General features: G+C 32.5%; 1 protein-coding gene across 1 annotated transcript; it reads right to left on the reverse strand.

The window, feature by feature from the left end:
- Nucleotides 1-293: 293 nt before the first annotated feature.
- Nucleotides 294-5,808, reverse strand: LOC129873729 (uncharacterized). The gene is made up of 12 exons (XM_055948897.1): nt 5,188-5,808; nt 4,999-5,077; nt 4,450-4,522; nt 4,049-4,132; nt 3,843-3,959; nt 2,726-3,148; nt 2,145-2,539; nt 1,960-2,059; nt 1,797-1,856; nt 1,635-1,721; nt 1,263-1,391; nt 294-846 (listed from the first exon to the last, which is right to left on the reverse strand). Exons 2-12 carry the CDS (start codon nt 5,073-5,075, stop codon nt 544-546), a joined length of 1,848 nt encoding a protein of 615 aa, XP_055804872.1. The 5' UTR covers nt 5,076-5,077; nt 5,188-5,808; the 3' UTR covers nt 294-543.
- Nucleotides 5,809-14,751: the final 8,943 nt, after the last annotated feature.

The raw sequence follows: 14,751 nt of genomic DNA on the forward strand, positions 1-14,751 counted from the left end.
GTAAGAGAAGGCCCGGCTCTGATTTAATTTGGTACCTGGGCTTTAAGATTGGATTGTCCAACTTAAACCTAAATAAGGGGGAAGTGCACAAAGACGCGATTTTGGTTTAATTTTTCCTTTTTTAAGTTATTCCCTAGGTCTATAAATTTTGAATGTCTGTTAATTTTGAAATAATTTCAGACAAAACAAATATTTAAAGTTGTGAATTTCAGCCATATGCCACTGGGTTGTGGATATTTTGGTTGCTGAGAAGAAGTTGAGCAATGAATATGAATTAAATTTATGTACGCGACTGAAACACTGAATTTGCTTGTTCTTGCACACAACTAGGCTTTGTTCTAGTAGAAATAGCCAAAGAATGAGGGTACTTCCACAGAGACAAAATTACAGGAACTTTGATCATCCTCCATTCTAACCGAAAACTACCATTCATTTATACAGAAGGGATGGGAAAAAGAATTGAGACCCCTTTCAAAGAGAAAAGAAAGAAAGAAAGAAAGAAACAGATCCTTCAATAAAAGCTTAAACATACCATCACAGCAGTCATTTCACCAGGTCCTTCATTATTAGATACCGGAAAGCAAAATTGTGTGGAACCCATTCAATGTTCTTGCGGCCCTTTCCCTGTGGGATCTTCTTAATGCTCTTTCTAAGAGATTCCGGTAAAGATTGCTGGACCATCTCCAACACACCAGCAGGGCATAGACCAGAATCCTTAGCAAAGGACTCCACCACTTTTGGCAAGACTATTTTCTGATCTTTCTTCACACCAAAGGTAGCCCTGATATAATCTTCTTTTGCTACTTCGAGCTCCTCAAATACTCTTTTGGGTGTATAGACTCGAACCTGACAAAAACATTTGACTCCCGTTAGACAAACAACTTTGTTCATTACAAAATATTTTCATCTCTTTCTTCTTCTCAGTCATTTAGTTCAAAAGAAAAGAATAAAATTAGTCTCCAGTGATATTTTATTGCAGAGCCATTTCTATAGATGCCGTGGCTAGCATCAGAACAATGACAAGATCCAATACTTAGACAGGAACTTGTTTATGGAAATTGGCCTCCACGTCACTACTAACTAAACTTCTTTCTAAAATGCCTGACGCATTTGCATAGCAAGAGCAACTATCTTCATCATTAGTGAATAGATGCCAAGCAGATGGAACTTGATGTATATTTCTAGCTTTGTGATAAACAAAAAGTGGTAGTTTAATGACATGATCATGGAGAAGATAGTGAGGAGAATATTATGGCTATTACCGTGGGATCTGAATGATTGCCTGATGTGAGTGCAAAATGCAGAAGGGGTTCTGGATGTTCAATAGCATATGTTTGTCTTTCATCCCCCGTCTTGAATTTTCCTTTAGAAGAAAGTAACAAGCGAAGCCACTGCATCCAGAATGAATTTTATCAGCATTTCATGTATCAAATCCTCCAAGACCAGCGGAACTAGAGATGTGCCAAGAACAAAAAGCACTAGGCTGGAGTACAGACATTTTGACTACAGAACGTATTTTTGAGGTGTAGTTAGTTGGTTGATTCATTGATTGTGTAGCTTAGGCCATGACTGTTGCACGTGTACATAAACCTAAAATGGACATCCAACAAGAAAATAGCTCATGAAGTATATACCTGTCCTGGTCTGGACATTCGACATCCCAGGATTGAGTTCTGTATCATATCTGCACTTACTACATGACCTCCAACATTATACGCAGCCTGAATTAAGCAATAAGGTAAGACAATATCTCCACCACGCAACTCTTAGCCAAATAAAAAGGTTTATTTACTAACCTTCAAGAGTAGAAATATTCTCTTGACATTGTTTTGGGGGATACCGTAAGCTAAAAATGCCTACACGGAAATAGTAACACTCCACCATCAGCTAAAAGTAGATATTGACTTCATAGATTCTAAAACTACAACCCCGATGCTCTAAATTAATGAGGAACCTTACATGCATCACCAATGCATTATGTATGTTAAGCCAGAATGCTATCTTCTCTTCGTGAGTCAACTTTCGTGGATCTATTTGTTCTAGACGAGAAATAAGTGACCTGCAATATGACACCTCAATGAGAACTATAAGTTAAGAAAGGTTAAGCTCATGCCATGAGATGCCTGAACCTCAAATGTATTCACCTGAAGTTCTGTAACATCGGTTCAATATCACCCAATTTCTGAGTATCTCTATATACACACTGTACTTCAACCATTGTGCTGTAAGGTCCACTGAACTCCTTCAACCCTTCTACATGAAAAGGATTGTCCAGCCGAACATCAAAAGATGAATCATTCCTAAATCCTGGACTCCATATGTCTTTTGGAGAAAATGCACTTATGGAAGACAAGGACGAGGTTGGCGATGAAAGACCGGGATTTGTCAGTGGAGGATCAGCAAGCTTGGAATATATGGTGCACATGCACTTTATCATATCCTCAGACAGCTTGTTTGGTGTCTCTGGAACGTGATCAGAGATACGGGTGCCCAGATGCTCTGCCAAACTGATTACATTTGAAGAAGCATTTTGCGCATACTGCAAAGAAGTTGTAAAAGAGAGACTCAATTTTTTAAGCTGTTAATCGTTCATACAAAAAATTAAAAAAATATGTAAAAAAACACATCTAAGTCATTTGATATCTAGATGCAACAATAATAAAAATACCCCTTCCCTCAAATAACAGAAAGTGCAACAAAAATTCATCTCCCTGATGCAAATTACCTCCATCATTGATAATGGTTGAGAATGACAAGCACGCAATGTTTTGCCCAGTGTCTCTTCCGGTGGGGAAGCTCTGCTTGACAGAGCTGAACGCTGAGATAGTGACGAATGGCTTCGATGAACACCAGATTCGTTAATTTTGTCTTCCGCCACACTATTGGTTTCTTTCCGTGGATATAATTCTGATTGACTATCAACTCGAGAAGTAGATTTTTCCCTTTTCAACATCACATCAGAATTGGAGAAATCAAGACGCCTTCTTGGGGTACTTATAGGAGATTTTAGTTTATCATCTTTTGTGGGAGGAGACAAGGATGAGATTTGTTGATCAAATGCTTTCCTGTATAGCGAGAGAAGATACTGTTCCAAATGCCCAACTTCCAATTCAAGTACTGCAATATCTCTAATCAGCTCTGTGGCTGGCTGGAATCAGTTCAGAAGAGTATAATCAGCATATGACAGAGATAAGTTTAACGAATCAATCAAGATATAAGAAAATAACCTGACAACAACCATGAACCTAGCAGAAACTAGTAACGACAATAGACTATTTAAGCCTTAACACTACAAAATCAGCTTCACAAAGAGTTTAATGTGTGAATCTCCCAAGTTTACACACACTCAGAGGGAATATATAAAGCTAATAATATGTGCATATCACATATCTAAAATCAACCTCTTCAAGTTGGAAGTACTGGCCTGTTTGGATTGACTTATTTTTAAGCAGCTTATAAGTTGAAAACTGCTTATAAGTTTTTAAAAAAAAAGTAGGTGCAGGCCAATTTTTTATTTTTTTTTTTTTTTTTTTTTTTTACGTATAAGCTGTTTTCAACTTATAAACTGCTTAAAATAAGTTCATCCAAATAAACCCAACTATTTATTGGGGCTTATTTTAAGCACAAAATGTCTTTAAGTTGGCTAGCCAAACACTCAAAAAAAGCTGAAAACAGCTTATAAGCCAATCCAAACGGTCTCGTACCTCAAATATATATCATATTTTAGTTCTTGTTTTTTTTTTGTTTGTTTGAGATCAACTAAAGTGAGCTTCGTTAGAGGATGCTAAAGATAGCAACATAGTATCGTTCATTTTAAAGTTGCACAGAGGAGAAGGAGGTACCTTAGGCATTGAGGTCACTTCACTGACGTCTTGAGAAGAAGATTTATAACCTAATGCTTTCTCAAGGGCACATCGAACTGCAACTTGATCATGTAATCTTTTCTCCAGCTGCATTATCTGCAGAGAGATATGGTTTTACCCATTATGGACATTAAGATTCTTTCAAATTCACAACATGAGCAGATATAACATCTATGTTAAACTACCTCTTGCCTCAGAGAACTTTGAATTTCAGCCGAGGATGATTGTTTCTTCTCTCTCACATTACAGTCATTCCCGTGAATCGTATCCTAGAAGTAAAAAATAATTGTCAGATAGTTGCAAAAGCTCGGTTCTTTGAGGCCCTTGTTCGGCTTAATTTTTTCAGAAGATAAAATTAGCAAATTGGATCATAGAGATATCAGAACACAAGACTACAGAAAAAGTGAGCAATGGAGATACTGCAGAGAAGGAAAAGGAATATAGGAAGCTAGATAGAAGATCACCCATTCTGTTCTAATCTTTATTTCTTTTTCCAACATTTGACAATTGACATTGTAAAGTTTCACCCACAGTATAGCTTGGGGGCTCCTTTTAACATCAAAACACAAGAAGGAAGTTTCCTTACCAACTTCAATCGATTAGAGGCCTCTACAGAATGATCCACGATATTCCCCTCGAGTTCTGGTTTAACTGGGAAGCTGCCATTGCAGAAATCACATAAAAAAAAGACTAAGATTGAATGACACGGTAGACAGCACTCAAGAAATCACATGTAGGAAAGATTTAGCCACGGAATAAAATCTGGATTATACCAAAGACACATAAAATAAACAACTTGCTTTATGCAGATGAACTAAAGTAGTAGGATTTAAGAACAGAAGAAAACGGCATGAGTGTTAGATTCAGTACTCCATGTCATACAAAAAAAATGCCCTTTTCCCCTTGCTACAGAGCTTCCCAATTTTGCAGTAATGCCGAGCCCACAATGCTACAAAGCTTCCCAATTTTGCAGTTGCACAGATGTGATTTAGAGGGGGGTTTTTTATAGTACAAAACCACTAATATCTACCACGGGGAACATACCCAATAATCAATTTTTTCAGTTAAGCAGCCCCCAAAAGCAATGAAGGAAGAAAGATGGAGAATTCAAGACAAGAATAAATCCAAAGGCTACCTCTTGGAACGCGTGTGTTTAGAAGATGTCACTCTATTTCCAGGTAATTTACTGGTGCTAAACCCTTCAAAATCCATATCTGCAGCTCACTCAATGAGAATAAAGAGCTTGCCCATTAGCCCTTAAGAACCTAATTTTCTTGGCGAATGTGTAAATGGAACAGCAAAAAATGGATCAGAGGTTACTTACCAGTGCATACTTCAAACAAGTAGCTATCAAAGATCAAATTTTTGGAAGATGGAAACAGACCCACAGGTTCTAAAGACCCAAAACAGGCCTAAAAAACCTCAGCTTGAAATAAAAATTAAAAAAACCCAACTTGTCTCCTTGCGTTTGCAGAAACTCAGGCCAGACTCTCAAATAAATGGCCAAGAAAAGGCAGCCCTTTTGACCAGGAGTTGAAAGTATAACTAGCATATGCTCACTTACTTTTGCTCCAAATATCTGTTATTCCCACATCCCCCAATATAGCTTTGTGCAATTGAGGGGAAGGTGAAGAGAGCTTTTTCCACTGAAAAGAAGAGTAAAAGAGTGACAAGAGTCTTCTTCCTACTAGCTCTAAAATGTCAAAGGTATCCAAAAGTAGGTATATTTTACTTGATCATAAAGAGTTGATAAAGGTCAGAGATTTAGGAGGAATAATAATAAATGGTGGCTCAAACAGAATAAAGGGTTTAAAACTAAAACTAAAACAAAAAAAAAAGGATTAGAAACAAAGAAGATGGATTAATTTTACAAGTATTGACAACCCATTTTTCCACATTCGTTTCACTTGTTGGTGAGCTAGTGGGAGTTGTTCACCGCCCCCTTTGCCCCACACCTTGTATACCTATGTATACCTCTAAGCCCCAAGTTCAATCACTCATTTTACTATTAAAAACAATATGTGCGTTTTGGTTAGGGGGTGGGGGTGGGGGTGGGGGTGGAGTTGTCGTATTTTGCACAAATCAATAAATAGAACTGAGATCATAATTAAAATTGTTAATAAAAAAATTAATTATTATTCAATTTAAATAAGTTATATTTTACTGAAATTAATAAATAGAACTGAGATTGTTTTTATTTTTTTATTTTTAATAAAACCGGTGGGATTATAATTAAAATCGCTAATAAAAAATTAAAATAGTTAGTTCCATATAGATTACTTTTTAATACAATTCCTTTAAAATTCATTACATTTCATTTACCGATTATTGAATATTTGTTACAATAAAATATTCATGTAGGACTTTCTCGGATATATATGATTGGAGGGGGAGGGAGGAGCTAATTTATTAATACATAGATATATATAGACAAATCACTTCAAATTACTACAATTAATTGAATTAATAAAGTGAAAAGATATGCGTGAATAATCACAATTAAATGATAGTTATGCATAGCCAAGTGTGTGTCAATTGTCATTCATCTATTTGATTTAGATAATCCCCTAACGCGAATAAATTTTTATTTGTCAAGAGAATATAAAAAAAAAGTGGGTAGCTAATTTATAAATACATAGATGTACATTGAATATTTACACAAACTAATTCAAATTACTACAGTTGAGTGAATTGATAAAGTAGAAAATACATATTACTTAATCATGATCAAATAATAGTTATGCATATTCAAATACATGTCAATTGTCATTTATTTAATGATTTAATGATTTAATGTAAATATTTGACGAAAAAAAAATTGTATGTATTCTATTATTGTGGTAGGGTGGGTGTGGGGTGGCTAGTTTACATTTCCATAGGTGATATAGGTCATAACCTATTTTTCTACACAAGCCTTTTTGATGGAAAATTGAGCCTGCCTTAGATTGTTTTGAGGTCAACAAAAAAGTTGTATACTAGGAAATTATAGGACCCATGGCACACTTAATTAGGTATTTCGTGTGAATTCAACCACTCATATATAAAACTATGTGCACACATGTATATGCATGTACTTATTATATTGTCATTATTATTAATATTATTATTAGTATATGATTCATACCCGATAACGACCAAGCTCTTGTATATTAGGAATGAAATGAAATCCCCACTAGCTTAACTAATTAAGATTATTTCGGTTACTTAAAGATATCCAATTTCAGGAGTACGAACACACAAAAAAATCACCATTATAGAATCTTTTGGGAAATTAAGCTTTTCTAAAGATGAAATTGTATTTGAAATTTACTTTTGACTTTTTAATGCTTTTGTGGAAATCATATACATATCTTTTTTCATTTTCAACCGGTGCTTTTTTCTAGAAGTACCAAATACATCAACTTTTCTTGCCTTTACATGAGGAGGGTTTTTAAAAGTGTCCATTCTTGGTTGATTTTTTTTTTGAGTTTTTGGCCAAAAATATTTTTAAACTATACCCTAAATTTAAATGACATCTTTAAAATATATTTTTTGATAGAAACATCCTCTAAGTATTTGAAAGTTAACAATTTTCATTCTTAAGTTAAATATTGTCAAAAAATTAAGGGATCCTATAAAAACATGTGCAATTCATGTGAACAAAAAAAAATTCTATATAATTCATTACATGCTATAAAAAGCTCGTGAAAAAAAATGAATTTTAAAAATTTGGACACCATTGCTTGCTGAAACAAAAAATGTTAGGAAGGCGTAAAGATACATGATCTTCTCTTCTTCTCTTTTACCAACGGAAAAAGGCTAGAGCTTAGTTATCTTCAACTTTTTTTAAAGTCAAATTGTAGTTAGATCAATAATTTTTCAGTGCAATCTAATATTAAGGTGTTTAAAATTCTAATTATATCTCGCATTCGAGTTTTTAATCAATTTTTTTTATTATATCTCGCATTCGAGTTTCATTCTCTATTACTAGAAGTGGAAGTCTCCTACAAACACCGCTTAAGCGGATTCAGTTGAGAAGAAACATATTTCAACTGGTAATTTTTTAATATTAAATCACATGAAAAATAAATGAAAAAAATTGTTAATTAAACTCAATCGCCCAAAAAATTCACGATAATATTTTTGGCGTATTTTAAAATAATAAATATAAATTGGTGACTTGATTTTTGTAGAATTTGTTACTTTTCTGAAAAATTATAGCACAAGGATGAAAATTGTTAAATTTTAGATACTTGAATAATATTTTCTGCTAAGAATAATATATTAAGGATGTAATCTAAGCTTGGAGTATAGTGTAAGGATGATTTTGGCCAAAACCTCATTTTTTTTAGTCTATTATATTAACAATGCTTTTTATTTTTATTTATTAATATTAGCATATCAAAAAAGATATTATTATTATTATTTGCATATTTTACCTTAAATATCCACTATTCATTCTCCAAATACATTAAAATTATATACCAATTAATTTGATTATTATATATGATAAAAATATGTACTTTTTTTTTTAAAAAAAAAGAGTGTAAAAATCATTGCAAGCAAGTAAAAGTGAATTGAGGGAGTATAACAAAGGAGGGGCAGTATAAATAGAAAGGTACATGTCTATTAAGGATTTTCTTCTCTTTTTTTCACATAAGACTAAAAGAAGAAGGAGAAAAAAAGTAGTGTCACACCTCAAAAGAGATGAAAGGTGAAGGGTTAAAGGGGACATTGGATACTTAAAAGGAAATGAAGTTTTGTGGGGTTCCTTTTGTCTAAATCTTCTTTTTACTAAAGGCTATTAAGAGATACCTATATTGTCCTTGAGTATCAAAGAACTAATTGTTTGTCAATAGAATCCTCAAAATTAAAATATGCATATGGGACATGGAGAAGGGACCTTGACACTTGAACTTTTCCAAGATAGAGACAAACCAAAACAAATACTAATAAAATTCTATACTATTTGCTAATTAGTCATCAGTCACTTCAGGTCTTTGGTTTTTGTCGTGATGTTCAACTATTCAATAGAAAAGCTTCTTTCTTAATAGTTATTACTTGTGATAGCAAGAAAGTAATAGCAACAACCCAGTGAAATTTTATAACGTGGGGTCTGGAGAGGATAAAGTGTACGCAGATCTTATTCCTACTAAGGTAGGACGACTGTTTTCGAAAGATTTTCGACTCAATAAAAACATAAAAAGAGGTTATGTAAGACTAAAAAGTTCAAAGCGATATGGAAAAGCGGATAACAAAAAAGGAACAGTTTCCCATAAATCAAATTGTATGGTATGGTTATTTACTTATTGTAGAAACAAACCAATTTATTTTAAATGGAAGCAATTAGCAAAAAATGATGCAGTGATAGTGAAATGTTACTGTTGAATTATGCCACTTACTATATATTTTTCCTTTTAACTTCTTCATTTTTAGTGATCTTGAGAAATAATTAACAAAATAATTCAGCTTCAAATAAAAAATGAAATGGAGTTGTATTTGCCTGTGTATATAGAAACTTTGACTGAGATGACAAAATATATTTCCACCTTTGATTGGTCAAACATCTGAAAAATTCCTTTTTAACAAAGAATTAGAAGTTACCATGTAATTTTAGTATCTTAGTTGGTTGGCTTCCTGAAATTTTATTTTGTTGGTGAGAATTTAATTTTTCACTTTGTAATCCCCTCTCCATTTCCCCTTCTCTTACCCCTACATAATATCTTTTTTTAAAAAAAAAAATCATTACAAATAAGAAAAAATGATTTCTCCTATGAAATGAAAGTAGAAAAAACAAGTTTTATAAATTACATTTCACTTATCTCTATCATCCCACCAACAACTCCCACCTCCAGATAGTTTTAACTTAGATTATGTATAAATATTTTTGGGATAGTAATATTTTCTGCTTACTTACCCACAGTGGCGAATTTAAGAACAAAAATTGAGACACGTGAATCCATGATCTCTCTATAAGAACGGGTATTATATATATATATATATATATTATTTATTTTTAATTTTTTTTCTAAAACTAATATAGTATCATCGGTTAGAACCCATGCTACAAAAAGACTAAATAGTGCATTTGGTTGAAAATGAGTTATTTACTTAGAAAACTATGGTCCAATTTCCTCTAAATACATTGTTTTTTTTAGCAATGCACCCATGTTCTAAATATTTTTTTAAAATGATTATTCTAAAAATTCTAAATTTGCTTATTATCGCAAGTCATAAAATAAATAAGAAAATCACTTTTTCTTTTTGGTTACCAACCACACCCCAATTAAGTCCAACATTTATCATTCATTGTCTTTAAGACCAACACCGGAAAATGAAAACTTGTGGTCCTTAGTTATTATTATGAGTTAAAAAAGAAAACTGAAACTTCTATTTTATCTTATTGTCCATTTTTATATGAACTGATTTGGATTGGGCATCTCCCAATGTGCAGGGTAGGCAGAAAATAGTTAAAAAACGTTCTTTCACATTAAAAAAAAATACTTGTATGATTTAGTGGAGCAAGTGAAGCATCTATTTTCAAATGAATCTGACAGACATCCCTTGTGATTCCATGAATACTTGAGCTGTTTATTGATATTCTGTAAATTGTGGATTACAAAAACCAACATGCCTAGTATTATTATGCTACCAAGATATTTTTAATTTTATTTTTTGAAATTTTACTTGATTTCCTAGGCACTAAATTAGGTTAGATTCCCCTGTATCTCCTTGATTTTCACTGAAATACTTGATTTTTCAAAAATCTGTACTTCTCAAGAAACTCTCATCAGCATAATTCTAGTTGAAATGGTCAAACAAAGATTAAACTAAACAAAAATCTAGAGTGTTTCACTGCTAATAGTCACAGAAGTAAATAGACGGTTGCTGAAATTAACAGTGGAAAAATTAAGAACAAAAATAATAGAGTACTAGTAATTTTTCACCAAATTCAATCTAAATGTAGGATCAGACAAATCAGAAGAACTTGAACTTTAAAAGAAAGTATTAACTTGATTAAACACTGACTTCACATTCCAAATGAAAATCGTATAACATAAGCTTAATTTTCTTGTCGCGATCAATGTTAACCAATTGTCTGTTCTAAGATATGTACATGCCCATGCGTTTAAGTTAAGAAGTTCGAATATTAGTTTGCCAACTACTAGTCTACTACCATGTGAGCTTTGTCATATACTCCTATATAAGTGAAAAGATATACTGTGCAACACTATTTCAAGTTATTCATAGGAAAAAAAGTTATATATATTATATACGGATACTACTGTCAATTATTTTTTTTCTAATTTATATAAGAGACCTGATTGGATAGATATTCTTTACAATATCAGTACATATATATGTTAGGACATATGCAGAGGAAATGTACTAATCCACCAGTTCTGAGGAGTGGTGAGAGTTGGTCATAATGGGTGTTAGGAAAGGTAGATAAGTTAGCGGGAGAGGCGATTTGACTAGGATATGATCCTAGATAAAAAGGTTTGGAGGTCGAAGATTTAGGATAGAAGGTTAGTACATAGCACTTTTAAGGGGAGAGTCTCCTTTGCAATTTTTCTCATTTTAGTAATACTATTATTTAGTACGTGAGTAGTGTTTCTACCTCGTTTTGTTGTTACTGGTTGCTTCATTGGTTGTGTCTATCTCGGTATTTTTTTTTCTAACTGCTTTGGTGTTGTTATTTTGTCCTCATAAATTATTCTTGCAATTGTGTTTCAATAATTGAGGATCGTCTATCGGAAACAACCCTCTAGCTCTACTTCAAATGTAGGGATAAAGATATGTGTACATCCTACCATTCTCAAATTCCACTTGTGAGATTATGTTAGTGTTGTTGCCTGTGCATATATATTTAAATTCTTGCTAGCATACCAGTGGCTCTTTTAAGTTTCCATGCAGAAGGCAATCCATAAAGCAATATATGTGACAAAAGTCATTTATGATTACAGAGAAGAGTACAATCGATTTTTGAAAACAGAGGAACAGTCATAGTCCTTTTGATGTGCCCATATTGTACTCATTTGGATTCAAAACTAAAAACGAATTAGATATTCTTGTTTTCACTTCATTTTCTTTATCAGTTGGTTACTTATGAATCATGATGTGAATATCTCACGAGCCCTCTGGCATAGAGTCAGCAAACAGAAGACATTATTAATAAACTTGACATCAAGATTGGAGAGAAAAAAAATAAGGCTTTTTTGTGGGGCTGAGAGCAGGGGCAGGCCGTGATTAGAGAAAGATGTTAGAATCCCCATAAAGAAAAAAGACATTAAAAAAAGGGAACTTTCCAAAAGGATTTGGACAAAGGAGTCAATGCCAATGATATAAGGATGCAAAAGGCATCTCTTTCTCCCAATGTTGTCCCCACAATGTCAATGTGTGCCTTTTACAGATATGGTAAAACAGAGTAACGTATTTTGAGATCAATTTCTACATATGTGATATGTGTATGAAAAATATAAACATAATTAGACATATATTGCAACTTACAATGTTAAATTTTGAATTCGTCACTTTTGTCTCCCTCACACAATACATAATGATGTGGATGAGTTGTGTACCATATGGCTTGTGAAGAAGTCTCAAATCGATAGTTAATGAGATGGATGATCTCTTCATATGACTTAAACAATACTTCCCGTCCCCGTGCCATTCTATCTATAGTATATTAAACTGCACTGATGTGCAAATAGAACTTTTACGCAATATAACTAACTTAAATCCCTTATACTATTATATGGCCGCTAATATATGGTTTAGTGTATGCTAATATTATATTGATATTATGTTAGTTACACAAGACTGTATTACTGAAATGTAATTAATAAACTAGTAAGCCAAATCTAAGATTCAACTCCGTGATTAGTGCAGCTTGTGTTGCCAGTCCATGCACTGACCAATAATAAAAACACCTACTATTCATCTTTAATTAGCTGCTCCCTTTAATATATTATTGTCCAATTTATGACTTCAAATTGGTGGTAAAGTAGCAGATTGTTTGCCCCAACAATCTGGTTATCGTGGTTGCATTAGCAAAGTTTCCAGACTCCTAACACGGTAACACCTGTTGGTTTGAGTCGTCCTTTATAATGGGCTTCTCAGCCCGTTTATATGCTCATTCCAGGTCCAACAACAATGTTATACGTTATTTCACTATTAATAATTGGGGAACTTTCGCATATAGTCACTCAAAAATACCTTAATTATGTTTCATAGCTATAATTTGCTAATTACAATTCATAGCTATAGTTATAACAACCTTTGTATAATCCTCTATACAATTCGCAATTTTTGTTTAACGTTTGTATATTTCACTATACAATTCATGCACAGCGTTTGTATAATTCGCTATACAATTTGTAGTGTTTGTATATTTCGCAATACAATTCGATTTGCGCACAGTGTTTGTATAAATCGTGCGAATTATACAAAATTCAACTGTATAATCGCGCGAACTATACAAAACTCAAACTGTCATTACAGCTAGATGTTTGACGCGAGCCATAATTAATTCAAATTATAATTATGTTAGCTAATTAACTAGTATATGTTTGCTTATCCGCATAATTTTTCCTGATAATTGCTTTATGGTTTAAATCTCCCTTTATATGAGGGGCGGAAGATTCCAATTAAGGAAAGTGCTGCCATAAAATACTTCCTCATTTCAATTTGTTTATTTTACTTCTTTTTTTTTTGGTCATTTAAAAAAAATCTTGACTTTTTGATAACTTTTAAATTATAATTTTTCATGCGATATATTTATTACCATAAGATTAGAGATTATTTTGGTACATTAGTCCTTTGATGTGGACATGCGATTTAGAATCATATTTCAAATTTCAAATTCTCCAAAAAAAAAAAGTGATTTGGAATTTCAAATTGTGATTTCATTTTTTTTAAATGTAAAACTTGACTCATAAGTTTGTATTTTGTGGAAGAAAAAAAAGAACCATTATTTTAAATTTTGCAAAAAATCAAACAAAGACATGCTCGGCATGAAGATATTATATGTACCATGTGAAAAAATTATATTAAAGAATAGTTAGTTAGTACTATTGTTGACTAATGGTTTGTTATAAAATTGTGTGTATTTAAAAGCTTCTAATTGTAGACATTTATTTATAAAATGAATAGAGATATGTGATTTATCAATGTGACTTTATAGGATATCTTGATATCTTATTTGTGAACTATGATTTGCTCATTTGATAGTGATTGTATAAGAATTGAGAAAATTTTGATAGTTTTCATAATCTGTGAGGCTTTCATATTATGAGAAAAAAATACAACTTAATAAGACCAAATTATATATCCAAATAAATCTTCAACTTCTAATTAGTTAGATTTCAACTCATGTCTAAACGGGCTTTAGTTTAAAGCCATCAAATTTAAACTTTTCTTTATTTTCTTAAATTTCGTGTAAGTCAAAATCAACCAACAAAATGAAATGGAAGAAGTATTCAACAAGAAAAAATAGACCCTTTTATCGTACACTACTTACAAATAAAACATTTAGTTCTTCAGTGGTTTCTTCTTTTTTCACTGGTAGATATATTTAATTTCTTAGTTGATAAGAAAATATTTTGTTTAATGAGGCGCATTGTTTGTCAATTAAGAATTGCTGAATGTGGACACACTACGAAAAATGAGATTAAGAATGAAAATATCGAGGACAAGGTAGAGTGATTTTCGTTGTAGACAAGATGAGGAAAGCAAAACTAATTAAATGATTTGGATATGTGTAGATGTTCTAGCGAGGAGGCGCGAGAGGCTGGATATAATAGGTATGAGGAGAGGTAAATGACAAAAAAATATTGGAAAGAGGTGATTAGATAAGACATGATGCAATATTTATAGGACTAATTAAGAGATTGTGGAGTTTGCATAT

This window comes from Solanum dulcamara, chromosome 11 (assembly GCF_947179165.1).
Source record: "Solanum dulcamara chromosome 11, daSolDulc1.2, whole genome shotgun sequence".
NCBI lineage: Eukaryota > Viridiplantae > Streptophyta > Magnoliopsida > Solanales > Solanaceae > Solanum > Solanum dulcamara.

Excerpts from the sequence above, each read along its gene's own strand:
- LOC129873729 (XM_055948897.1), bottom strand. The coding sequence starts at position 5,075 with ATGGATTTTGAAGGGTTTAGCACCAGTAAATTACCTGGAAATAGAGTG. Across the intron at positions 3,149-3,842 it reads AAGTGACCTCAATGCCTAAG|CCAGCCACAGAGCTGATTAG; the intron begins GTACCTCCTTCT and ends AACTGATTCCAG. Across the intron at positions 847-1,262 it reads GCAATCATTCAGATCCCACG|GTTCGAGTCTATACACCCAA; the intron begins GTAATAGCCATA and ends TGTTTTTGTCAG.